Source organism: Panulirus ornatus, chromosome 14, assembly GCF_036320965.1.
Source record: "Panulirus ornatus isolate Po-2019 chromosome 14, ASM3632096v1, whole genome shotgun sequence".
NCBI classification, from domain to species: domain Eukaryota; kingdom Metazoa; phylum Arthropoda; class Malacostraca; order Decapoda; family Palinuridae; genus Panulirus; species Panulirus ornatus.
The window spans coordinates 13,489,801-13,515,967 of record NC_092237.1 but is presented as its reverse complement, the minus strand read 5'-3'; the positions used below and the strand labels follow the sequence as shown (position 1 = coordinate 13,515,967).

At 42.4% G+C, this 26,167-nt stretch overlaps 1 protein-coding gene across 12 annotated transcripts in view; it reads left to right on the top strand.

Annotated features, from left to right (window-relative positions):
- Window positions 1-26,167, top strand: part of LOC139753326 (uncharacterized) — a 769,854-nt gene that overhangs the window by 483,257 nt on the left and 260,430 nt on the right. For all 12 annotated transcript variants that reach the window (XM_071669662.1, XM_071669661.1, XM_071669660.1 and 9 more), the window contains one exon: window positions 1,769-1,898. In XM_071669662.1, coding sequence (XP_071525763.1) covers window positions 1,769-1,898 — 130 coding nt within the window. The remainder of the gene's footprint in view (window positions 1-1,768; window positions 1,899-26,167) is intronic.

The following is a 26,167-nucleotide window of genomic DNA, read 5'->3' as shown; positions in this document are numbered from 1 at the left end:
GAGCACAATAGTATGGCTCTTGATGGGACGACCATTAAGCACGACGGAACCGCCCTTGAACACGGCAGTGCGACTGAAGCACGACAGTACGACCCTTGAGGGCGACGATACGACCCTTGAGAACGACGGTCTGACCCTTTGAGCACGGTGGAACTACTCTAGAGCACGACGGAACGACCCTTGAGAATGAAAGTACGACTCTCGAGCCACAGCAGTACTGCCTTTGGAGCTCTAACGTGACCCATGAAGGTCAGGTCAAAGGTCAAGTGGTCATAACTTACAAGGGTCGTTGCCGTCGTGCTCAGGGAGTTATATAAAGGGCGGCCAGTATTCCCAAAGCTGAATGTATTCGAGCTCGGGGCAGTGTATGCGTAAAGTTTGACGATATATGTCCAAAGAATAAGTGATATTTGTGTTACTTATGACTTCTATGTCTCCACACTGATAGACGAAGGAACATGATAAGCAATGCAGGGGCCATTGGAACCTCTTCTCCCACAGTTGGAAACCCTTCTCCCACAACTGGAAACCCTTCTCTCTCTTCTTCCACAATTGGAAGCCCTTCTTCCACGATTGGAACGTCTTCCTCCACAACTAGAACCCCCTTCCTTCACAACTGGAACCCCCTTCATCCATAACTGGAACCCCTTCCTTCACAAGTGGAACTCCTTCTTCCACAACTGGAACCCCTTCCTCCACAAGTGGAACTCCTTCTTCCACAACTGGAACCCCTTCTTCCACAAGTAGAACCCCTTCTCCCTTATAATTATCGTATCATAACGCAGTTTCCCTTCCTATCAGCGTCTCATCCAGTCGGACATACGAAATAGATACTTATCCAAGTGAACAGGCATCTTGAGCCAGACACTGGTCCATATGTAACGCTTCTGAAGCATGTTGAAGACAGAACCGCACAGACAGACGGGACACACATTCTCTCTCTCTCTCTCTCTCTCTCTCTCTCTCTCTCTCTCTCTCTCTCTCTCACACACACACACACACACACACACACACACACACACACACACACACACACACTTCACTTCACTTCACTCAGAAAAGAAAACGAACCCTTTACTCACGTGTGTCCAGTCACATATTAAACCGGATCAGTATATCAAGGACGGAGAGAGAGAGAGAGAGAGAGAGAGAGAGAGAGAGAGAGAGAGAGAGAGAGAGAGAGAGAGAGAGACCCACCCTTCCGCTCCCCCGAGCCAAATCTTTTCCTCAAGCGATCTGTAATTCCAAGTTAGTGGAAGCAGCAGTCGTGATTGCTGGCCGTGCAAGAGTACCCTGCGAGTGGCGAGCAAAGGAAGGTCTTTCAGGGCTTTGTAAGTCACACCTGAAGGGCTGGTCATGATGATGTCTGTTTCTTCCTTTACACAACTCTGGAACTGTACGTACTCAAGGGTCTTTCCTTTAAGACTCTTTTTTTTTTTTTTTTTATCCGTCTTGTCGTTCCTCTGAAATTCTTATCACTTTTCTAATGGAAAGTCTTTTTTTCTCATGTCTTCCATAACATTTTTTGAGTGTGACATTCCATACAATTGTTCTTTTTTTTCATTTGTGTTAATCATTATATGTTCTTTAAGTTGAATTGTCCAAGTGAAAGTCTTTTTACTCATGTCTCTCATAACATTTTTTTGAGTATGGAATTCCATACAATTGTTCTTTTTCATTTGTGTTAATCATTATATAATCTTCTTTCAATTGTTCTTTCAATGGAAATGATGTAAGATGTAAATTGAATGGTCTTCCTCTTTTCCAGTGTCGGTGACTGTGGATGGTGTGGAGGGAGATAGCGCGTCAGTGCCCTGTGATCTCTTCCCCTCCGACCCAAAAGACAAGGTCAACCTCATCCTCTGGTACAAGGACGAAGCCAAGGACCCAATATATAGGTAAGTTATGGTCGGCTCAGAATACTTTTATCCATTGGTATCAGGTCCTGTTCACTCAAACGATGTGATTTAATCTTTTAGCTTCCAGAATCTTATGCTGAAAATACTACATGGCTAAGGGCAGTCAAAGAAGGCATTAGAATTCACTTGTTCCTTTGGATTGTGTTAGTGCTAATCTAAGTTAGTTTTATGTTTTTATCCCTTTAAGATCTGTCTACAATGAAATATGAATAGATGGCTGATAAAGAGTATAATGTTTTTCATTAGAAATATATATATATATATTCTATTTCTTGCTGTTAAGATGGTTCATATGATGGCAATATGCTCACAGGATCATCTACAGAAACAAGCGTCTCTTCATGATGTTTTTTCCCCCTCCTAAAGTGGACTTTCAGACTTAGTTTTACAAACATTTGTAGCTAAACCAGATGTCTATTTACGCCATTCTTTTCCGGATATCACGTTTTTGCCGTGTGTCAATTTACCAGCCAATGATACGAGTGGGAGTGGGGTCGAACCGCTCCTCAATACTGTCTCGAATAATGCAGAGGAATGAGTAATTCACAGGCACCCGACGTCCGTTGGACTCTGGAGAAAGGTTATGCAGTGTCAGCTGTGCGAGATCAAAGACTCATGCAATATCTCATGAACTTTTTCGAAGGCAGCGTACCGTACTGTGGTTTGCATCGTCGTACTCAAGGAGTCGTACCGACGTATGTGGAGTGTCGTGCCGTCCTGCACGTGAAGTTGATCTGTCAATTAACCTCAGTCAGATCTTTGTTTTTACAGCCTTATCTCTCTGATCCTTTGCGAAATATGTAGATGACAAGTAATGATTATTCGTAAGAGTTATTCGTATGATAATTGTCGACAGTTATTATCATTTTCCCCATCCGGAGAGGATGTTATATTTCCTATAATATATAATTGGTCACTTTTCACCTCCAGCAAGAACAACGGAACCTGCATTGGTTATAGGAACAATCAAGCCATCCATCCTTCCACCATTGGCTCCCGTGCGAGAGTTTCGTGTGCGTGAACCGCAGCTGCACAAGATGCTAAATTATTCAAGTTGGTCGGCCCGAGACACTGCTAATGAGGATCCATGAGTTAGAGCCAGTACCGAGAATCAATGGGTTTCGACCCGTGGTGAGGATTGATGGAGTTCGAAGTCCGAGCCGAGGCTCGATGAGTTCGAACCAGAGCTAAGGGTGGAGCAGTTCAGTCCTAAGCTGAGAATCGATGGATTCGTGCCTTGTTTAGTTGGGGCTTCAGAGGTTTTGAACTTCATCTGCGAATTGTTGAGTTTGAATATGAGCTTCGAATTGAGGTGTCCGAACATGAGCTTCGAATCGTTGAGTTCGAACCTGATCTGCGGTTGGAAAAGCTCGAACCTGAGCCGAGGATCCATAATCTCGAACCTTTCCTTTGCGCTCAGGAGATAAGAGTCACCACGGCCGAAGTTTCCACGAGCTTAATAACACGTCCAGGTATTCCAGCGACACCACCATGAAGCCCCTTAAGAATTCTTGGCAGATTCCTGGATTTCTTCACCCGATAATGCTTCAAAACATACTTGAGATTACCCCACGTTTGAAGATGGGAAGGAAGACGATACTGAGAAGAGACGAAAGGGTTTGAAGAAGGTATTGGAAGGGTTGTAAAGAGAACGCAGGGAAAGGAGACATTTGACCTGACAGCTACATGTTTAGTTCAAGAGGCCAGGTCATCACAACCGAGGCTCATTCCACTGTTCTCCCATTTTCCCTTAAAAAGTGTCACCCACCTGTCCATGCTGCCGCTTGCGTGACCCCACAACAAGCTATACTTCCTGATATCTTCCTGTATATCCAGCTCATGCTGTATATTTGTCCGTTTGGTGAAGAGACTTGCCACACAGTTATGTGGTTTAGTTTGAAACCGAGATTCGTATCTTGGTTCATGAAGTTCAAAGTCATCTCTTGAAATTGTATTTCTTCATGAATAACTTCCAGGAATTATCACTGACTGTTTCCAGACTTGGTCAGAATGTTGATGTCATGGATCCTCAGCTTATGTCGTGGATCCTCAGCTCGGGTGCTAGGTCATAGCTCCTCAGCTCGATTCAGACAAATGAATTGCCAACAGTGGCTCAAATTCAGCCCAGGTTCGAACTCGTGGATCATCAGCTTAGATTCGAACTCGTGGATCTTCAGTTCAGGATCGAGTTCACTAATTCTCAGCTTAAGTCTGCTCTCATTGATACAAAATTCCAAGTTCAGAATCCTTGACCCCTCAGCTCGGCTGCTCAAGTTCCAAAGTTTGAGGACGGGACGTTCGTTAGGACGAACATGCGTCACGATGGTTCGTGTTCGCTGTCGTGGATGGTGGAATCGGAGGCAGCCGTCAGCCAACCCAGCTGCGTATTCGCACTTTTGGGACGGGTCGATATGATTAGGTACCCTTGTGTAACCATATGTAGAACCTCGTGTATACTGAGCCCAAACGCTGATGTGGTGGTTAATCGGAGTCGCCATGATGGGCGACTTAATGAAAAGAAATTAGAAGGGAAGAAAGAACGTCGAGCGTGGGTGGGGTCGACTCGAGCACCCATGATAATTATTCATGTGTTTGCGCAAGTCCTTGATCTCTCGTCTTCTTGTGCTCGATGATCGTCAGCCTTGTCTTCGTTGGGACAGCTGTGTAATTACCTACTTGTAATCACGTATTTGTGCTGCGCTGGGGGGAGTTTTATAGTCTCCCCCCACCCCTTCGTGTGTGTGTGTGTGTGTGTGTGTGTGTGATTACTGTTTGCGTGTTATGGGAAGAGAATTTTATGCTTGTGTGGACCCGTCTCTTAACCTTGTGTATATTTTTCATGTACTGACCTCTGTGTGATTGAGCTGTTAGCACTGGACTGTGAGTCATTTGCGGGCCGCAGCGGTCAAGACCCACATGGGCTCGAATCCTGGTCGCGGCAGTTGGACCACAGTCAACCCAGCTGTTCATCCTGTGGGCCTGGTCGATAGATTGGGAAATTGGTTTTTGGCTAGGGTTTATGTATAGCCTTCATTGGGGCATTCTATTGCCCATACCGTTTCAGGAAACATAAGGAAATGCTTTTATGTGTGTGTGTGTGTGTGTGTGTGTGTGTGTCTTGCCAAAGACATTCATACCATTGTGACATGGAAGCAGGTATCTGAAGGGTCACATATGAAAGGTTTTTGCTTTCTGTGGTTTTCCCCACACAAGCACAGACTTGCGAGACATAGAGAGAGAGAGAGAGAGGACAGGTTTGGCAGGAGGAGAAATCGAGAAGGGAGTGAGGTTGTGAGTGAGCGTGGCAGAGAGAGAGAGAGAGAGAGAGAGAGAGAGAGAGAGAGAGAGAGAGAGAGAGAGAGAGGAGATAAACAGTTAGAGAGATAAAGAGTTAGAGAGAGAGATACAGGGGTTAAAGATGAATGTTTCTGTGAAAATGATATAAAGACAGGGACAAGGAGGCAAAGATGAGTAACTCGTAGGGAGAAAGAGAAAAAATTTAGAGATAAAAAGATGGAAGAAAGGGAGAGAAAGGGGAGGATAGTGAGAGAGAAAGGGGAGGACAGTGAGAGAGAAAGGGATGGAAGAAGGGAGAGAGAACCCTTCCCACACCTCCCTTCCTCCTATCTCTGTAAATTTCATCCCCAGGGCGTCCGAGCATACACGAATGTTCCACCCTCCTCCTCCTCCTCCTCCCACTCAGTCTTTCGGTGCAAGTCTAGTCCCAGGGCAACGAGCCGACACGGGTGCCCTGGTCTTTGTTGAAGCATTAGTATGACATAAGCCATTCTCCTCTTGGGATCACCATTATGTCCACAACTCACAGGAACAGACGTACTTACACATGTTCGCTTTGAGTAACCCCTTTTTTTTTTCTGGTGGGGTGTAATGTGTTGGTTGCCCCCCCTCCTTTGTCGAGGAGGCTAGGTGCTGAAATAGAATTTGGAATAAGGCGAGCTGAAAATCTTTGCATGACAAAGAAGGGTTTTAGGTAATTATGTAAGGGGAAGCGAGTTGATTGAAGAATTCTGCTAACTTCTATCTTCTTGTCGGGAGAAGGATCTTTGAATTAATATTCTGTTGGAAGGATCTTTATATATATATATATATATATATATATATATATATATATATATATATATATATATTTTTTTTTTTTTTTTTTTTTTTTTCTTTTTTTATACTTTGTCGCTGTCTCCCGCGTTTGCGAGGTAGCGCAAGGAAAAAGACGAAAGAAATGGCCCAACCCCCCCCATACACATGTATATACATACGTCCACACACGCAAATATACATACCTACACAGCTTTCCATGGTTTACCCCAGACGCTTCACATGCCTTGATTCAATCCACTGACAGCACGTCAACCCCGGTATACCACATCGCTCCAATTCACTCTATTCCTTGCCCTCCTTTCACCCTCCTGCATGTTCAGGCCCCGATCACACAAAATCTTTTTCACTCCATCTTTCCACCTCCAATTTGGTCTCCCTCTTCTCCTTGATCCCTCCACCTCCGACACATATATCCTCTTGGTCAATCTTTCCTCACTCATTCTCTCCATGTGCCCAAACCACTTCAAAACACCCTCTTCTGCTCTCTCAACCACGCTCTTTTTATTTCCACACATCTCTCTTACCCTTACGTTACTCACTCGATCAAACCACCTCACACCACACATTGTCCTCAAACATCTCATTTCCAGCACATCCATCCTCCTGCGCACAACTCTATCCATAGCCCACGCCTCGCAACCATACAACATTGTTGGAACCACTATTCCTTCAAACATACCCATTTTTGCTTTCCGAGATAATGTTCTCGACTTCCACACATTCTTCAAGGCCCCCAGGATTTTCGCCCCCTCCCCCACCCTATGATCCACTTCCGCTTCCATGGTTCCATCTGCTGCCAGATCCACTCCCAGATATCTAAAACACTTCACTTCCTCCAGTTTTTCTCCATTCAAACTCACCTCCCAATTGACTTGACCCTCAAGCCTACTGTACCTAATAACCTTGCTCTTATTCACATTTACTCTTAACTTTCTTCTTCCACACACTTTTCCAAACTCAGTCACCAGCTTCTGCAGTTTCTCACATGAATCAGCCACCAGCGCTGTATCATCAGCGAACAACAACTGACTCACTTCCCAAGCTCTCTCATCCCCAACAGACTTCATACTTGCCCCTCTCTCCAAAACCCCTGCATTCGCCTCCCCAACAACCCCATCCATAAACAAATTAAACAACCATGGAGACATCACACACCCCTGCCGCAAACCTACATTCACTGAGAACCAATCACTTTCCTCTCTTCCTACACGTACACATGCCTTACATCCTCGATATATATATATATATATATATATATATATATATATATATATATATATATATATATATATATATATATATATGTATGTGTGTGTGTGTGTGTGTGTGTGTGTGTGTAAAGAGAGTCTTCATATCTCTTTTTACCATTTGCATGAGGTAAATATATTAAATGAATATACGAAATAAAGAGAAGGAATTCCTTTGAGAAATGTGAAGGAATTATTCAGAGAAAACAAACATATTTTCTTTGCTAGATGTATTCACTTCAAATAACTTCGTAAGATAGAGCTGAATATATTAAGAAGACTTGCTCTGCAAATGCTAATCTTCATTGCTCTGAGTGATCATATGTGAAGATCTTGTTGCCCTGAAAAATCAGAGCTGAAGTTTCTCTTTTTTCCCCCCCCTTAGAAGATCAGGGATATAGTTTTCTTTGCCCTAGTAATAAGGTCTGAAATTTAATTTGCCCCTGAGTGGGAGATCAAGGCTGAAGCTCATTTTGCCCTGAGACATCAGAGTTGAAGATAATCCTGTTGATATACCTTTGCCCTGAAAAGTCCGTCCGTGAATATTCCTTTGGCCTCAGAGTTCCGGGCTTGATTTTCTTTTTGACCAGACAGATCAAGACAGACACTTCCTCTGCCTCGAGGTATCAGAATGTAGTTTTATCAGCCCTCAGATATCAGGGCTGAACTTCCCTCTTTGCTGTAGGAGAGAGGGCTGCCCCTTACTTTCTTCTCTGTGGATGACCCTGATGCAATTGCCTCCAAGCTGGCCCTGAATTGATCTTAAGGGCTAAAATCCTGGACCCTGTCCCTAATGCTGTTCCCTGGCATCTACACGAAAGAGTTCCTCGAACGCCTGCTTTAAGATGTTCCCTTATCTGTATTAACGCCGGCCCTAACCTGCTCTTAAGGCTGCCCTTGACCTACTCCAGGGATGACCCTGACCTACTCTTAGTACCTGCTTTGTGAGGAGACAGGGATGTCTTTCGGTCTGTGAGGACACAGGGTTGTCCTTTGCTCTGTGAAAACAAAGGGGTCTCTCTCTCTCTCTCTCTCTCTCTCTCTCTCTCTCTCTCTCTCTCTCTCTCTCTCTCTCTCTCTCTCTCTCTCAAAAAGGAGTGATAGAGATGTAGCCACTTGCCTTGGAGAAGCTAGGCTATCCTAGTGTCACTACTAGGATGATGAAATATCCCGTTATTTTTTTTTTTTTCCCCCTCATTCTTTAAGAATGGCTGTGAAATGCCTCCTTGCCCTAAGAATGGAGAGGTATTCATGACGCTCAGTAGCACAGAAGACTTGTTACCGTATCATGGTAAGGGGAAACTGTGATTCCCTAAGGGTTTGCGATCGATCATTTTGTCCCCCGTGATTTATGTATGACCAGATTTGAGATGGCCTGAGGAGGAACAGAACAGCTTATCCTCGTATCCTGGACGGAAACTGGAACTGAAACCTTCCATCCCCAAGAATGACAAAGCTTGACCTCCTCTATTCTCCGAATGAGCAAAAATTTCGCCTCCTTCATCTCCCGGATTAACGAGATGTTTCCACTTTGATCGTTAACTACGTCAAAATTTATCTTCCTCAAATTTGCCCCAAGACTCTTCCTCCACCTCCTTTCCTTCTAACCTTCCTTCCTTTCTTCCTTTCTTCCCTAATTTAGTTTCTTCCCTTCCTTTGGAATAGCAAGACTTGTCCTCTCGTACACTATGAAAAAAAAAAAAAACCAAGATGTTTATTCCCTGATCTCAGAGTGGATTTATACTCTTTCATTCCTGATTCCAGGAAGACCTGTTTTCCTGGATCGTGGAAAATAACGGGATTGTTTCACCCTCCCTCCCTCCTCCATTCGTTAAAATCCGGACTCGGAGAAAACGAGAACTGTTCTTCAGCCTTCAGAGAAATAGAGAGAAAAAAAAGGAGTTCGTCCCTAGTATGTATAAGTTTGGAGCTTAGATAAGGCCGAGTACATGGAAGTGTGAGGATAGGGTGTGGAAGTGTGAGGATAAGGTGTGGAAGTGTGAGGATAGGGTGTGGAAGTGTGAGGATAGGTGTGGAAGTGTGAGGATAGGGTGTGGAAGTGTGAGGATAAGGTGTGGAAGTGTGAGGATAGGGTGTGGAAGTGTGAGGATAAGGTGTGGAAGTGTGAGGCTTGGGTATAGTAGTGTGAGGGTCGTGTTCCTTTCTGGTACACAGAAGAAAATTGCGATTTCATGAGAGACACACACACCATCTGAGTGCTTTATGTATTGGGCCAGGCATGAAGCAAGGTTCTCCTGCCACAGAACACAGGGACTTAAAAGACCAACAGTGTCAGACAGTTTCCTGACGAGACTACATGTACGGATCCAACTTTTGCTTCAGTTGGTAGATTTAGCTCCGGTTATTCTGTAATGTGATGCTCGACCTGTAGAACTGACGTATCTTATAGTATCTAGTGTATTGTTCACTCTGATTCGAATGAATGGTTAGGTGTTCAGTGTGCTTTGATTGGGCTTCATCATTAAAGGCTAAGAAGGCCATTCATCCAGATCTGCAGGCTCCCTTTTTTTATTGTCCAAAAAGACTTTGGAATTCCAGTAAACGCTCGCGGATGTGTTTCAGTCGTGGTTTTTTGGGTTTTTTTTTTTTTACCACACTTTCCTTCTGAAAAGATTAGTCCTTAACCTTTCCTCGTCTTAAGTTACCGTCATTAACGTCAGAAACGAGATTAACATTATTAGCTCTGTCTATCATTTTTCCTGGAGCACACTCTTGCTGGCGATGAATACTGGGACGGTCTTCATAGTCTGTTATCCGATTTTCGGCAAAGTCTCTCTTAAGCGTACATTGGTGAGGAGCCTCCTGGGAGCCGTTTGTATGCTCCTAAGAGCAGCTGAGAAGCTTCTGTTGGTGTTTCATTCATCAGCCGCACAGGGAACTGGTATACGTAAAGTCAGCAGGAAAGAAAAAGAAGAAAAGAGAAAACGGTGGATGCCTCTCGTCTTATGGAATGATGACTGCGAGAGGGACATATGTGATGTGAGCATTGCAAAGAAGAAACACCTGAACGGTGATGAATAGCAGTGAGAATGCTGAGGAGGGAAGAAAATAGCGAACGACTCTTCCCCCGACGTGTGTGTTTGGGGGTCGTCTTGTATCGGCAGTATTCCGCCTCACACACGTGTGAGCCAGAGCAGAGGGGTCACAGCCCATCAGTGGGACTAACTCGTCTATTCCATTGATTACCAGTGTTCGTGTAAGTTAATGTGGAGTGCATTGACCACAGCGGTGATGATTGCGTCACTTCACGACGACATATGTGTAATTGGCCGGTTTGTTTTACTGTCTGTTTTCGAGGTCTACCTCTTCCCGTCTGATTGTCAATCTGTCTCTGTCTGTCTGTCTGTGCTCTGTTGTCCGTCTCATACATATACGTCTGTCTCTCCAACCACCCCCGTCTCTACCGGCCGTCTGTAAAAGTGTTCTCTCATAAGTACGTCCCTGTACCTCATCCCCTTTAGACAAAGAGCGAGTCTGTGTCACGTCCTGAGAGGCTGTTAAGCTATTATGTGTATATGTTCTCGTCCTCAGAATGGATAAGGAGTCTTCGCGATGACTGGTGTTTACTTGAGCAAACCCAGTCTGGCGTCGTGGCCTGCTATAGTCACGCTGGGGTTTCTGTTGCTTCGCCGTCGTGCCCTGAGCTCTGAAGCTAACAGGCCTACTCAAGCCTCAGATGGCCTCTTGTTCATCTCGTTCAAAAGTTCGCGTCTCGATTTTGCCCTGACTGTAGCGAAGGCATTGTGTCGTCTCTTTGGATATCTCGTACTGATTCATATCGAAAGGGACGAAGCTTGTCACTGCTTCATACAAACGTGCCTATTTCGACATTCATTTGGTGTACATCTGCTATTCATAGATTTCTATAGGCACAAGGAGGATGATAATGTGTGTATAAATGGAGAAGAATGAAGAAAAGGATCGCATCTCCTTGGAGTGGGGCAGAAGTAAATGGAATGAAGTGGATTGGTGAAATGTGGAGTGTTTGGAGGAGCATTAGACTCTGTGTGTGGAGTGGAGGTCTTGCCTATAATGCAGGCCGATAGATTCACAATACATTTCGATTTAGGTCACGTATAGTAGCCAATCAGAATTAATATGTTAGTACAGTCCTGAAATTTCAGTTCTACGAGGTTGATATCAGAGCTTACAAAAACATATCACGCAAATGGACTCTCGCTGTAGTGTAGAGTACTAAGCCAATCCTGGGTTTCTGTATATATTCTGAACCTCTTTTGTCACCACACCTGTTCTTGGAGGAGGATTCAAAGTCGTGATGGTCACACATCTTGTCTCAGTCCCTGTGATACAAGACTTTCCTATATACGTACCCCTAAAGCGGTAGGACCTGGTCAGGCCTTCGCTAACTCTCTCTCTCTCTCTCTCTCTCTCTCTCTCTCTCTCTCTCTCTCTCTCTCTCTCTCTCTCTCTCTCTCTCTCTCTCTCACTCTCAAATCACGGCGAATCGCTTTGCACCAACGCCTGTCCAGTCCTTATTATCCCCTGTTGGTCCCCTGCTCTCCTTGGAGAGAGAGAGAGAGAGAGAGAGAGAGAGAGAGAGAGAGAGAGAGAGAGAGAGAGAGAGAGAGAGAGAGCTCGTCTTGCCTCCCTAGTTAATATCCATTGCCAACTTGTATTCCATCTCTCTCTCTCTCTCTCTCTCTCTCTCTCTCTCTCTCTCTCTCTCTCTCTCTCTCTCTCTCTCTCTCTCTCATTTTAAGCATCTCGTGCGAATTCAAGCAGCGCCCCTTCCTTCCCCTTACTCAAAGGAGGCCTAGCCTAGGTAGCACTTGTTGTGGCTGGATCTGTGTGTTGTGGTGTGGTATGGTGTGTGTGTGTGTGTGGTGTGAGGGCCAACCACTGGTGACACGTCGAGTGTCGCCGTCACCTGAGCGGATGCCAGGTGTGACGGCACTGTGTGACGGTGTGGCAGGGATGGCCCCAGGTGTGACGTAAGGGTTGCGTTGTCGTGGGTTGTGTAGGGACAGACGAGAGGAAGGTAGCGGGAGATTTATCCTTGAGGTTGTATAACTTAAAGGAACCTTTCCCCATAGGGTCAGTGTAGCTTCAAGACTGCGCTGTAATTTGTAGCAGGGAAAGGAAGGACTCCTTTTATTAAATACATTTTTTTTTTTTTGCTCATTTTTTTTCAAGAGGATGTAAACATTTCTGAGTGTCATGGATATGAAATAAGCGAAAGAGGAGGTTTTATTTCACCTATGGTGGACTTAGATACACCAGTGTCACTGTGGTAGGCTTAGATACCTCACTGTGGTGGGCTTAGATACGTCACTGTGGTGGGCTTGGATACATCACTGTGGTGGGCTTAGATACCTCACTGTGGTGGGCTTGGATACGTCACTGTGGTGGGCTTTGATACGTCACTGTGGTGGGCTTGGATACATCACTGTGGTGGGCTTTGATACGTCACTGTGGTGGGCTTGGATACGTCACTGTGGTGGGCTTAGATACATCAGTGTCACTGTGGTGGGCATAGACACATCAGTGTCGCTGTGGTGGGCATAGATACATCAGTGTCACTGTGGTGGGCATAGACACATCAGTGTCGCTGTGGTGGGCATAGACACATCAGTGTCGCTGTGGTGGGCATAGACACATCAGTGTCGCTGTGGTGGGCATAGACACATCAGTGTCGCTGTGGTAGGCATAGACACATCAGTGTCGCTGTGGTGGGCATAGACACATCAGTGTCGCTGTGGTGGGCATAGACACATCAGTGTCGCTGTGGTGGGCATAGACACATCAGTGTCGCTGTGGTGGGCATAGACACATCAGTGTCGCTGTGGTGGGCATAGACACATCAGTGTCGCTGTGGTGGGCATAGACACATCACTGTCACTGTGGTGGGCATAGACACATCAGTGTCGCTGTGGTGGGCATAGACACATCAGTGTCGCTGTGGTGGGCATAGACACATCACTGTCACTGTGGTGGGCATAGACACATCAGTGTCGCTGTGGTGGGCTTTACGCAACATGAATACGTAATCCTGTTGCTTTGTTTCCTTGCCCCGTGCATCAGTAGCGTATGTATAGAATTTGGGTCACCGTTGTGCAGTGCCAGTGAACCTGCTGTGAGTGACAGTGAGTTCGTTAATTGGAAAAACAGTGTAATTAGTCCAATCAGTGTGACGATCAGAGGAGATAATCATGAATATATAGTGTGGGTTTTTATATTTTTATGTGTGTCTAAATAAAGACGATGCATTCATTTGCATTATATTTTAATGATGATTGTGCAAAAAGTGGAATCTGAGGCTCAGGTTATATATATATATATATATATATATATATATATATATATATATATATATATATATATATATATATATTTTTTTTTTTTTTTTTTTCCGCAGTCTCCCGCGTTTGCAAGGTAGCGCAAGGAAACAGACGAAAGAAATGGCCCCCCCCCCCCCCCCATACACATGTATATACATACGTCCACATACGCAAATATACATACCTACACAACTTTCCATGGTTTACCCCAGACGCTTCACATGCCCTGATTCAATCCACTGACAGCACGTCAACCCCGTTATACCACATCGATCCAATTCACTCTATTCCTTGCCCTCCTTTCACCCTCCTGCATGTTCAGGCCCCGATCACACAAAATCTTTTTCACTCCATCTTTCCACCTCCAATTTGGCCTCCCACTTTTCCTCGTTCCCTCCACCTCCGACACATCTATCCTCTTGGTCAATCTTTCCTCACTCATTCTCTCCATGTGCCCAAACCATTTCAAAACACCCTCTTCTGCTCTCTCAACCACGCTCTTTTTATTTCCACACATCTCTCTTACCCTTACGTTACTTATTCGATCAAACCACCTCACACCACACACTGTCCTCAAACATCTCATTTCCAGCACATCCATCCTCCTGCGCACAACTCTATCCATAGCCCACGCCTCGCAACCATACAACATTGTTGGAACCACTATTCCTTCAAACATACCCATTTTTGCTTTCCGAGATAATGTTCTCGACTTCCACACATTCTTCAAGGCTCCCAGAATTTTCGCCCCCTCCCCCACCCTATGATCCACTTCCGCTTTCATGGTTCCATCCGCTGCCAGATCCACTCCCAGATATCTAAAACACTTTACTTCCTCCAGTTTTTCTCCATTCAAATTTACCTACCAATTGACTTGACCCTCAACCCTACTGTACCTAATAACCTTGCTCTTATTCACATTTACTCTTAACTTTCTTCTTTCACACACTTTACCAAACTCAGTCACCAGCTTCTGCAGTTTCTCACATGAATCAGCCACCAGCGCTGTATCATCAGCGAACAACAACTGACTCACTTCCCAAGCTCTCTCATCCCCAACAGACTTCATACTTGCCCCTCTTTCCAAAACTCTTGCATTCACCTCCCTAACAACCCCATCCATAAACAAATTAAACAACCATGGAGACATCACACACCCCTGCCGCAAACCTACATTCACTGAGAACCAATCACTTTCCTCTCTTCCTATATATATATATATATATATATATATATATATATATATATATATATTGGAAAGGATCACAGTTTTGCGCATGTTTACCAAATGGCGTCCTAGCTTCGTCTCTTCGATGAATGAGCTGATCAACGATCAACTGACTTATATTTTTCTCTGTCTCCCCTGATGATGTGATTATTACACGAAAGTGCACTTGGGAACTTATCGTGTTTCATTTTCCCCGTGGACTCATAGGAATATATATATATATATATATATATATATATATATATATATATATATATATATATATATATATGTATGTATGTATGTATGTATGTATGTATGTTACCTCTGTTTACTTTAATCTCTCTCTCTCTCTCTCTCTCTCTCTCTCTCTCTCTCTCTCTCTCTCTCTCTCTCTCTCTCTCTCTCTCTCTCTCTCTCCTGTCTAAGTGTCTGTTCCTATATCTGTCTGAATCCCTCTGTTCGTCTGTCTAGTTAATCGTCTAACCAAATACGTCTGTCGAGAGGAGAACCTGGGTCAAAAACGTGTCGGCCTCGCATTATTTCCCCTCCGGCCCACTTGTATGCGAACCAATAAACGCCTTAGCGTTGTTGCAGTGGGTGGGTGGGGGGGGGGGGGTTGTTGTAGACAGGGGGAGGGGGAAGGCTACCCCCCCCCCCCAGGACACGTGACCCCTTTCTTTATGAAGGCGGTTTGTGCAGACAGGTTTAATATGTGTATGTGTTTAATATGTATGCGTCGTATATAATACCTAATGATATATGTGTGTGTCGTATATCATATCTACTCATATATGTGTCGTAATTGATGCCTAGTAATATATGTGTCGTATATAACACCTAGCAATATATGTGTCTTATATAATGCCTAGTGATATATGTGTCGTATATAATACCTGGTAATGTGTCTTATATAATGCCTAGTGATATATGTGTCGTATATAATACCTGGTAATATATGTCTTATATAATGCCTAGTGATATATGTGTCGTATATAATACCTGGTAATATATGTCTTATATAATGCCTAGTGATATATGTGTCGTATATACCAGCTAGTAATATATGTCATAACACCTAGTAATCCTAGTTCGAATATTGGAGCAAAGAATTGAAAGATTCCATAAGGTGAGGTACGGTCTAGACGTACATATGTATAATCGCTCATTTATACAGATCGTATGTATATGTATACAGAGGTATGCATATATATACACGTACATATACTCATCCGAGCATCTGGCACGATAGGATGAATGTGTAAGCCATTTCGGTTACCTGTAGAGAGACGGTGGAAGAGGCCATGTCTCTTCTGCTTAAATAGAAAATCCAATTTTAGTCTATATATTTCCACACACACACACACACACACACACACACACACAGGAATGCAGAGCAAAGTTTTTAGAATGTATTCAACAATCACTAATTTCAGAGGTTCATTTTAATATCCATAATACATAATATGTTTTTTTCATTTCAAATGAAATCGTTAAATCTGATGAAATGATCTGCTAGACTCGTTAATTCCCAAAAGAGCTTACCATTTTTTATGTTGTTTCTCGAGAATAACCTAACCAACAAAGCGAAAAAATAAAGTAAACGCCCACATTTTACTGATTATCTGCAAGGTTAGAACTGCATCAGAGTCAGAGTCTTACTGTTTCCCTTCCCAAGTTAATGTTAGTAGAATGAGCCAAGGAAAAAAAAAAAAATTATGGAGAGCAAAACTGATTGATCGTTTGGTATGATCTGCCACGTCAACAACACTGGTCATCAGCGGGCGGGTCTGGAGAGCGGGGGGAAAAGACTAAAGGACAAGGTTCATTATTGATTGAATTTGCACCAGTGTCGTGTGTGTGTGTGTGTATATATATATATATATATATATATATATATATATATATATATATATATATATATATATATATATATATTCCTAAGAGTCCACGGGGAAAATGAAATACCACAAGTTCCCAAGTGCACTTTCGTGTGATAATCACAATATATATATATATATATATATATATATATATATATATATATATATATATATATATATATATATATATATATATATTCTTTTTTCTTCTTTAAACTATTCGCCATTTCCCGCGTTAGCGAGGTAGCGTTAAGAACAGAGGACTAGGCCTTTGTGGAATATCCTCACCTGGCCCCCCCCCCTCTGTTTCTTCTTTTGGAAAATTAAGAAAAAAAAACGAGAGGGGAGGATTTCTAGCCCCCCCCCCCCCGCTCCCTCCCCTTTTAGTCGCCTTCTACGACACGCAGGGAATACGTAGGAAGTATTCTTAATCCCCAATCCCCAGGGATAAAATATATATATATATATATATATATATATATATATATATATATATATATATATATATATATACATATATCTGATCCATTTACATTCCTGTGGTGTGGGAACGTTTACCAGTGTATCCCGGCGGAAAAGTTGATGGAATTGTTTGATTTTTGTCATTAAACTGACATCTGGTAATTATTTCCCACTCAAAAAGTGCAGAATGGTTTTAATTTCTCTCTCTCTCTCTCTCTCTCTCTCTCTCTCTCTCTCTCTCTCTCTCTCTCTCTCTCTCTCTCTCTCTCTCTCTCTCACACACACACACACACACACACACACACACACACACATGCATACATACATACATACATACATACATACATACATACATACATACATACATACATACATACATACATACGTACATACATACATACATACTTACATTTGGCAGATATTAAAGTGAAATTTATGTTCGCTCGTTTTGGATACTTTACGATAACCAATTTATCACTCAAGTACCACATTCGTCTTATAAGCTCAAAGGTGAACTAAACACTGAACCAATCAGGCCTTTTATTACGTATTTCGTTTTTTTTTTTTTCTATGTTAGCCGAGACGGCACGGGCGATGCATTATTCAAAGCCATTTCATTAACGCCAAGTATGTATATACCTATATATATATATATATATATATATATATATATATATATATATATATATATATATATATATATCCCTTGACTTGGCTATATATACCTTAGCCAGAGCCAGGTACCCATACTATCAACCACCCGCTTGATTAAGGATGGATGAACAGCTGGGTTGACTGTGTACCACCGAGTGCCGCATCCAGGGTTCGAACCGGTGCTCTTGACCCCGGGCGGCCCGTGGTTGCCTCACGATCGACGAGGCTGACCGCTACACCATGTAGGTCCATAAGTGGGATAAAAGTCCCTTCTGCCTTTTCGCGTGGAGACTATCAGAGATGCGAACGCCTCTGGAATATTCCTGTTTGGGATCAGATATTCTCTAGATCCTTTTGGGGCACGCGTTACCAGACAGTGGGCCAGGTATCCCAGTGAATCCCCGTGGGATACATATATTCAGGAATCGTCTGTTCAGTAAACCTCCTCGAATATATGTGGCCAAGAACCGGCAGACAAAAAATCCCCTTGGGATACATAAAATCAGGGATCCGCTATTTAATAAATCCCCTTGGGATACATAAAATCAGGATTCCGCTATTTAATAAATCTCTTTGAGATAAATACATCCAGGCATTAGCTATCTAATAAATCCCTCGGGATATATGTCTATAATCAGAAATCAGCTCTTATCTATATACTCTTTGGGTACATTGTCGGGTGTCAGCCACCCAAATTAATTCCTCTTTGGATACGAGTAGTTTTGTGGTCATCAATCCAATGGATTACATAGACAGGGGGGGATTAGCTACGTAATAAATCCCTGTGGGTTACTTGTTATCACGGATCAGGTATCCAGTAAATTCCCTTGGGATTATTATATTCAGGGAGTTAAATCTTCAGTGAATCCTACTAGGATACATAGTCACTGATTATCCATGTAGTAAATCCTTTTGAGACATGTGTAATCCTAGCTGATCAATCCAGTCAATCCCTCTTTAGGATACATTTATTCAGGAGTTAATCACACCAGTAAGTCCCATGGAGTTTATCATCATTGATTACTTGACACCAGAAATATATATATATATATATATATATATATATATATATATATATATATATATATATATATATATATATATATGTATATATATATATATACATATTAACGTATTCCCTGCGTGTCGTAGAAGGCGACTAAAAGGGGAGGGAGCGGGGGGCTGGAAATCCTCCCTTCTCATTATTTTTTTTTTTAATTTTCCAAAAGAAGGAACAGAGAAGGGGGCCAGGTAAGGATATTCCCTCAAAGGCCCAGTCCTCTGTTCTTAACGCTACCTCGCTAACGCGGGAAATGGCGAATAGTTTAAAAAAAAAAATATATATATATATATATATATATTAACGGAGTGAGACTTACATTTGTTTAATCATTACTTATGTGTTTAAGTAAGACGGTATAAGTATAGTTTACAAGTGTGTATCTCTCTCTTCCATTGAAGGTGAACAGGTTAAATATATATAAAGTACTGTACTATATCGATGATGAAGATGATTATGTTCGCAGAAGCGTATTTTGTTATTTGGTGCGTCATAATTGTACAAAAGTATACGTCGTGGGTAGCTCAGTACAAAAATGGATAGATAGATAGATAGATAGATAGATAGATAGATAGATAGAGAGAGAGAGAGAGAGAGAGAGAGAGAGAGAGAGAGAGAGAGAGAGATTCTTTGTATTTTCTCAGCCTTGCGTACGCATGCATGACCCTTGCGTACAACGATACGACCCTTGGCGTAGACTCTGACCCAGCCCGCAGGGATCAGGTCAAGGGTAGTAGAGAGAAAACGGAAAGGGGAATGTTTACTGGGATTGGCAAGCAACCCCTTACGGCAAGTTAGAAAACGTAAACTTTATTGGGATGAAAAACCAGACACCTCAACCCCTCACACAAACACACACACACACACACACACACACGGCAAGTTAGAAAACGTGAACTTTATTGGGATAAAAAAAACCAGTCCCCACACAGCCAAACAGAAAACGCGAGCTACACTCATTTACACCGTGGAGACCATCGTATAAGGGTTCCTTTGATGAAACCTCAAGGAAAAAAGTAAAAAAAGAAAAAAAAAAGAAAAAAAATGGGGTTCTCTTTCTAGATGGATCAAAAGGATGAAACAACGTCCAAGAACACGTCTTCCCTCAAATAGCCAGACTGGGGGGGTCTTAAAAAAAAAAAAAGAAAACGGAAAATAAAAGTGGAACTCTCTCTCTCTCTCTCTCTCTCTCTCTCTCTCTCTCTCTCTCTCTCTCTCTCTCTCTCTCTCTCTCTGTTGAAAGCATCACGTTTTCCGTATCTGTCTTCCATCTTCCGCGGCCTCCTCCTTCTCCTCTCATCTCCTCCTCCTCTTCTTCTTCTTCTTCTTCTTCTTCTTCTCCTCCTCCTCCTCCTCTTCTTCTTCTTCTTCTCTCTTCTTCTTCTCCTTCTCCTCTCCTTCTTCTCCTTATTCTTCACTTCCTCAAAAGAAATTATACTCTTGTCTCAAGAACACTTGGAGGTATTTGCCAGTCCCTGTAGATCAACGTGTCTAATTCTGAGTCTCGTTAACATGCTTGTAATTACCTATGTGTACTTTACGACGAGAGAGTTTTACGCTCGTGAGCCCCACGCGCACACACACACACACACACACACACACACACACACACACAGACACACACATCTCTTGGAAGGTTCTCAACCATTTTACAACCTTTTGAACTTCTGTTGTGCTGTCCACATTGACCACACGCTCTCCTCCAGTTATGCCCTCCACCCACGACTTTTTATACCGTAAGATTATTTCTATAAGATTTTTTCTAACGATGTGCTCAATTTCATGTTATTTTCTCTCTCGTTCTCCTATCCATTCATCTTTCCAAGAACTGTTGTTCTCTATATACACCATCAAGTCTGATTTGTAAAAAAAGAAAAAAAAATGACTGGAAGGGTATGATCAGGTCACACTTCACTCTTCTCTCTTCCATGGTGGGTAAATAGAAAAGCATGTAGCCCATGGCTGTTTTCTTCAGATGAAAATCCTACGAATCTTTTTTTTTTTTGTCCTTCTCAGACACTCAATGTTCACAATGCATTCCTTTTGTCCCATTTTCTTTTCTTTTCCTTTTTTTTTTTGAGTCTCTTTCTTCAGGAAACATTTGCCCATTAAGAAGAGCTGGTCGTTGCGTGCCTCCCGAGAGAGCCTTGGGCACAAAGCAACACGTGTTATGTATGTAGATTGTTGCAATGCATTAAGTGAGGTTGCGAAACCAGCGCGTGTATCTTTGTGTGTTAGATCCCCCAAGCACGGCCGGCTGCTGCTACACACACACACACACACACACACACACCGTCTGCTGGCAAATATTAGAATTAACTTTCAAGTATATGCACAAGTGAATCGTTCCCAAGCTGTTCACGTAGACTAATCAGATGTGAAAACTAGAGTATATGTTTCTCAAGGTCTTGGTCGTCGCACCTACAAGGGAGCTCAAAGAAGTGATGAATAAGGTCCAGAGGAAGGAGACAAAGACGGTAAAGGAATAATACATCTGAGTTAATGGAAGATGATAGAACGCTTGAATTAAATTTGCCCATTTTCGAAGAAAGGAGAGGGTTGACCTGATCATATATATATATATATATGTGTGTATATATATATATATATATATATATATATATATATATATATATATATATATATATATATATATATATATATGGGAAGTGAGTCAGTTGTTGTTCGCTAATGATACAGCGCTGGTGGCTGATTCATGTGAGAAACTGCAGAAGCTGGTGACTGAGTTTGGAAAAGTGTGTGGAAGAAGAAAGTTAAGAGTAAATGTGAATAAGAGCAAGGTTGTTAGGTACAGTAGGGTTGAGGGTGAAGTCAATTGGGAGGTGAGTTTGAATGGAGAAAAACTGGAGGAAGTGAAGTGTTTTAGATATCTGGGAGTGGATCTGGCAGCGGATGGAACCATGGAAGCGGAAGTGGATCATAGGGTGGGGGAGGGGGCGAAAATCCTGGGGGCCTTGAAGAATGTGTGGAAGTCGAGAACATTATCTCGGAAAGCAAAAATGGGTATGTTTGAAGGAATAGTGGTTCCAACAATGTTGTATGGTTGCGAGGCGTGGGCTATGGATAGAGTTGTGCGCAGGAGGATGGATGTGCTGGAAATGAGATGTTTGAGGACAATGTGTGGTGTGAGGTGGTTTGATCGAGTGAGTAACGTAAGGTTAAGAGAGATGTGTGGAAATAAAAAGAGCGTGGTTGAGAGAGCAGAAGAGGGTGTTTTGAAGTGGTTTGGGCACATGGAGAGGATGAGTGAGGAAAGATTGACCAAGAGGATATATGTGTCGGAGGTGGAGGGAACAAGGAGAAGAGGGAGACCAAATTGGAGGTGGAAAGATGGAGTGAAAAAGATTTTGTGTGATCGGGGCCTGAACATGCAGGAGGGTGAAAGGAGGGCAAGGAATAGAGTGAATTGGAGCGATGTGGTATACCGGGGTTGACGTGCTGTCAGTGGATTGAAGCAGGGCATGTGAAGCGTCTGGGGTAAACCATGGAAAGCTGTGTAGGTATGTATATTTGCGTGTGTGGACGTATGCATATACATGTGTATGGGGGGGGGGGGTTGGGCCATTTCTTTCGTCTGTTTCCTTGCGCTACCTCGCAAACGCGGGAGACAGTGACAAAGTATAATAATATAAATAAATAATAATATATATATATATATATATATATATATATATATATATATATATATATATATATAGATAGATAGATAGATAGATAGATAGATAGTGAAACCTCCTGATTTATTCATCTCTCTAGTTCTGGTCCCACCCAGTTTACAATTAAGTCCATCAGTTTTGATAACGTGAACACCTGCGTGTCTGGCTGACTTCCTTTATAATATTTTTGATTTTTCGCAGCCAAGCACTGGTCCTGTGTGCTCAGAACTTTCCTAAACCTTTCCTCCGCCGGCCCATAAATTTTCGTGATTGTTCTACGCCCCAGAAGTGCCTTTTATTCTTGATACAGCGTTAACTCGGGTCTCCCTGGGCGCATGTGTCTCAATGTTCCCCCAGTTTCTTCGTCCCACTGTCCCGTTGACCAACTCCCACCAGAAACTGTTCCTGTGTTCCATTCCTTATCCCATGATGTTCAAGTGTTTCTCTACCTGATGTTATCGGCCTTTTTCCCCCCCCCTGTTGTTCAACAGCCAATGTGACGTCTAGATTGGCCCCTTCTGACATTCCTGTGTGTGTGTGTGTGTGTGTGTGTGTGTGTGTGTGTGTAAACTATCCACGATCTGGTTCCCTCAGAAGCTTTCGTAAGAAATGCCGACAAGTGTAGCTTTCCGAATCCCCGAGTAGACCAGTTCGTGTCTCAGATATTCGTGTATCAGTTCGTACCTGATTCAAAAACTTTATTTGAGTCTCAGAGAGAGAGAGAAAAGACTCAGAGAGGAAAAGAAAAATAAATGAATTATGAAAAATTCTTTTCATAGCGTTTCTTTTGCTTTAAGGGGGAAAAATACACTTGGTTTTATTCAGCTTTGATATATATTATTAAGATTTTATTTTCAGTGAAAAATGAGAACAAAAATGTTTTAGTGTTACGTCTTTTTATTCCTGTCGAGAAATCACACACGAAATCAGTATACACAACAACAACAACAACACACACACACACACATATATATATATATATATATATATATATATATATATATATATATATATATATATATATGTATGTATGTATGTATGTACATGTATTGGCGTCCTAGCTACGTCTCTTCGTTGTAATTCAACTGACTTTTATTTATTTCTTGTATCTCCCCTGATGATGTGAATATTACACGAAAGCGCACTTGGGAACTTATTGTGTTTCATTTCCCCGTGGACTCGTAGGATTATATATATATATATATATATATATATATATATATATATATATATATATATATATATATATATATGTATATGTTAATATATATTATCCCTTGGGATAGGAGAGAAAGAATACTTCCCACGTATTCCCTGCTTGTTGTAGAAGGCGACTAAAAGGGGAGGGAGCGGGGGGCTAGAAATCCTCCCCTCTCGTTTTTTTTTTTTTTTTAATTTTCCAAAAGAAGGAACAGAGAAGGGGGCCAGGTGAGGATATTCCCTCATAGGCCCAGCTCTCTGTTCTTAACGCTACCTCGCTAACGTGGGAAATGGCAAATAGTTTGAAAGAAGAAAAAAGAAAAAAAAAAAAAAAAAATATATATATATATATATATATATATATATATATATATATATATATATATATATATATATATATATATATATATATATAAAAACCACGAGGAAAATATATATTTGTAGCACATATATATGGTCGGCATCCAGCAGATATTTCCATATTAATAAAAGCTGTTTCCAGTAAGCCTCGCTTGTGGGGGGGGGTGGGGAGTCCTTCGGACTGCGTAGCATGTGTTACATATGTAAATTGGTGTCATACATTAGGTGAGAATGTGAGACCAGGGCGTGTATCTTATTGTATTAGGTCCTCCTGCTGAACCGCTGCGCCCCCCCCCCCCCCCCTCTCTCTCTCTCTCTCTCTCTCTCTCTCTCTCTCTCTCTCTCTTCTCTCTCTCTCTCTCTCTCTCTCTCTACACACACACACACACACACACATACACACACACAGAAGCCGAGGAAAGACAATGTCGATAGATATTTGTGGACGCGTCGATTCCAATGGGGGTAGCCGTTTGTGTGGTTCTGGGGGAGATGAAAGTTGTTTCGAATCGTGGAAAACATCGTCACATCTTGGGGGCGGGGGGGTCAAATACCATTAAGAGTTGGAGTGGGGGGGGGATGAAGAAGAAGAAGAGGGGTGTGGGTTTAAGGAGGGTGGGGCCCACCATTAATTAGGTTTACGACTATAACGCGATGTGTTATAACGAACGTCCACGTAATACCAGGGGATGGAGGGTGGGTGGATGGGGGAGGTGGGAGGGATTTAGCTCTTCGTTCTATGGCCCTGGGATTACGGGAAATAGTTTCAAGGACTGGAGTGGGAGGAAAAAAAAAACGGGGGAAAAAAGAAATATATAAAGTTCCTCTTTAGCACCAAGATCACTGGACTAGGCACTAGCGGATGGTGAGTATTGAACCCCAGAGAAAAACAGGTTTAAGAGGAGGCCTTTCGATCAGGTGACGTACCGTTATCTATAGAATGATGTCATGGCATTGCAAAAGTCTTCTCACAGAGGAGAAAAATGCAAAAAGTTAAGAAAAAGTATTAAAAAGTAACGGCAACACACACAGAGTCCAGATGTCACCACACACACACAAATGAAAGATAAGGTTGGGTGGACTCTCTGGATTTGGACTGCCTGAAAGCATTTGACTCTGTCCCACACATGAGGCTGATTACGAGGCTACACCAGCAGGCAGGAATAAGTGGGGAAACTCGCACGATGGATAGAAGATGGTCTATTGGGAGGTAACAAAAAACGCATCTTAGAGGAGCATTTTTCCATATTGGGTTGAGGTCACCAGCGGAGTGCTGTAGGGTGTGTGTGTGTGTGTGGATGGGCCATTCTTTGTCTGTTTCCTGGCGTTTCCTCGCTGATGCGGGAAACGGTGATCAAGTATGATAAATCAATAAATGATTATGTATATATATATATATATATATATATATATATATATATATATATATATATATATATATATATATATATGAATATATTCTTGGGCTGTCACTCGATCTATGAGGGAGACTTGCTAGAGGGTATGGCTCCATGGATTTGTTTGTAGGTCACGTAAAAGTGGAAAGTGAGCAGGATTTTCACCTTAAAAGGTGGACTTCCCCTGATAAGCAGGGTATAAGTTGCAGAGATATGTATGTGAGACGGACTGAGGATTAACATTCAGGAAATAATCTCCAGAGCTGAAGTATGTGTGAGAGATTCTGGAATCTACACTGTGCCTAGCCTTTTGCCAAATCTCCACCTAAAGGAGGACCGTAAAGGAGACTAAAGAGTCTGTCGTGAACATTTTAGATCACTTTTAATCACATGGATAAGTACATCTTCAAACTATATACAGTGTATATAGGATCAGATCCCGAATATGCTCCTTCAGTATAGTCCCCTCGTCTTTAGAGCACAAAGAGGTGATGCATAAGGTCCACGAGAGAGCGACGAAAGTTTGTATCTGAGTTGAGGGGGCCTGAGTTATAGGGAGAGATGAGAGGCAAATACATTTACCCACAAAGGAAGAGAGAAACGTAAAGGATGATTTGATCAAATCTTTTCGTTTCTAAACCGATTTGAAGACTTTCATCGAGAAC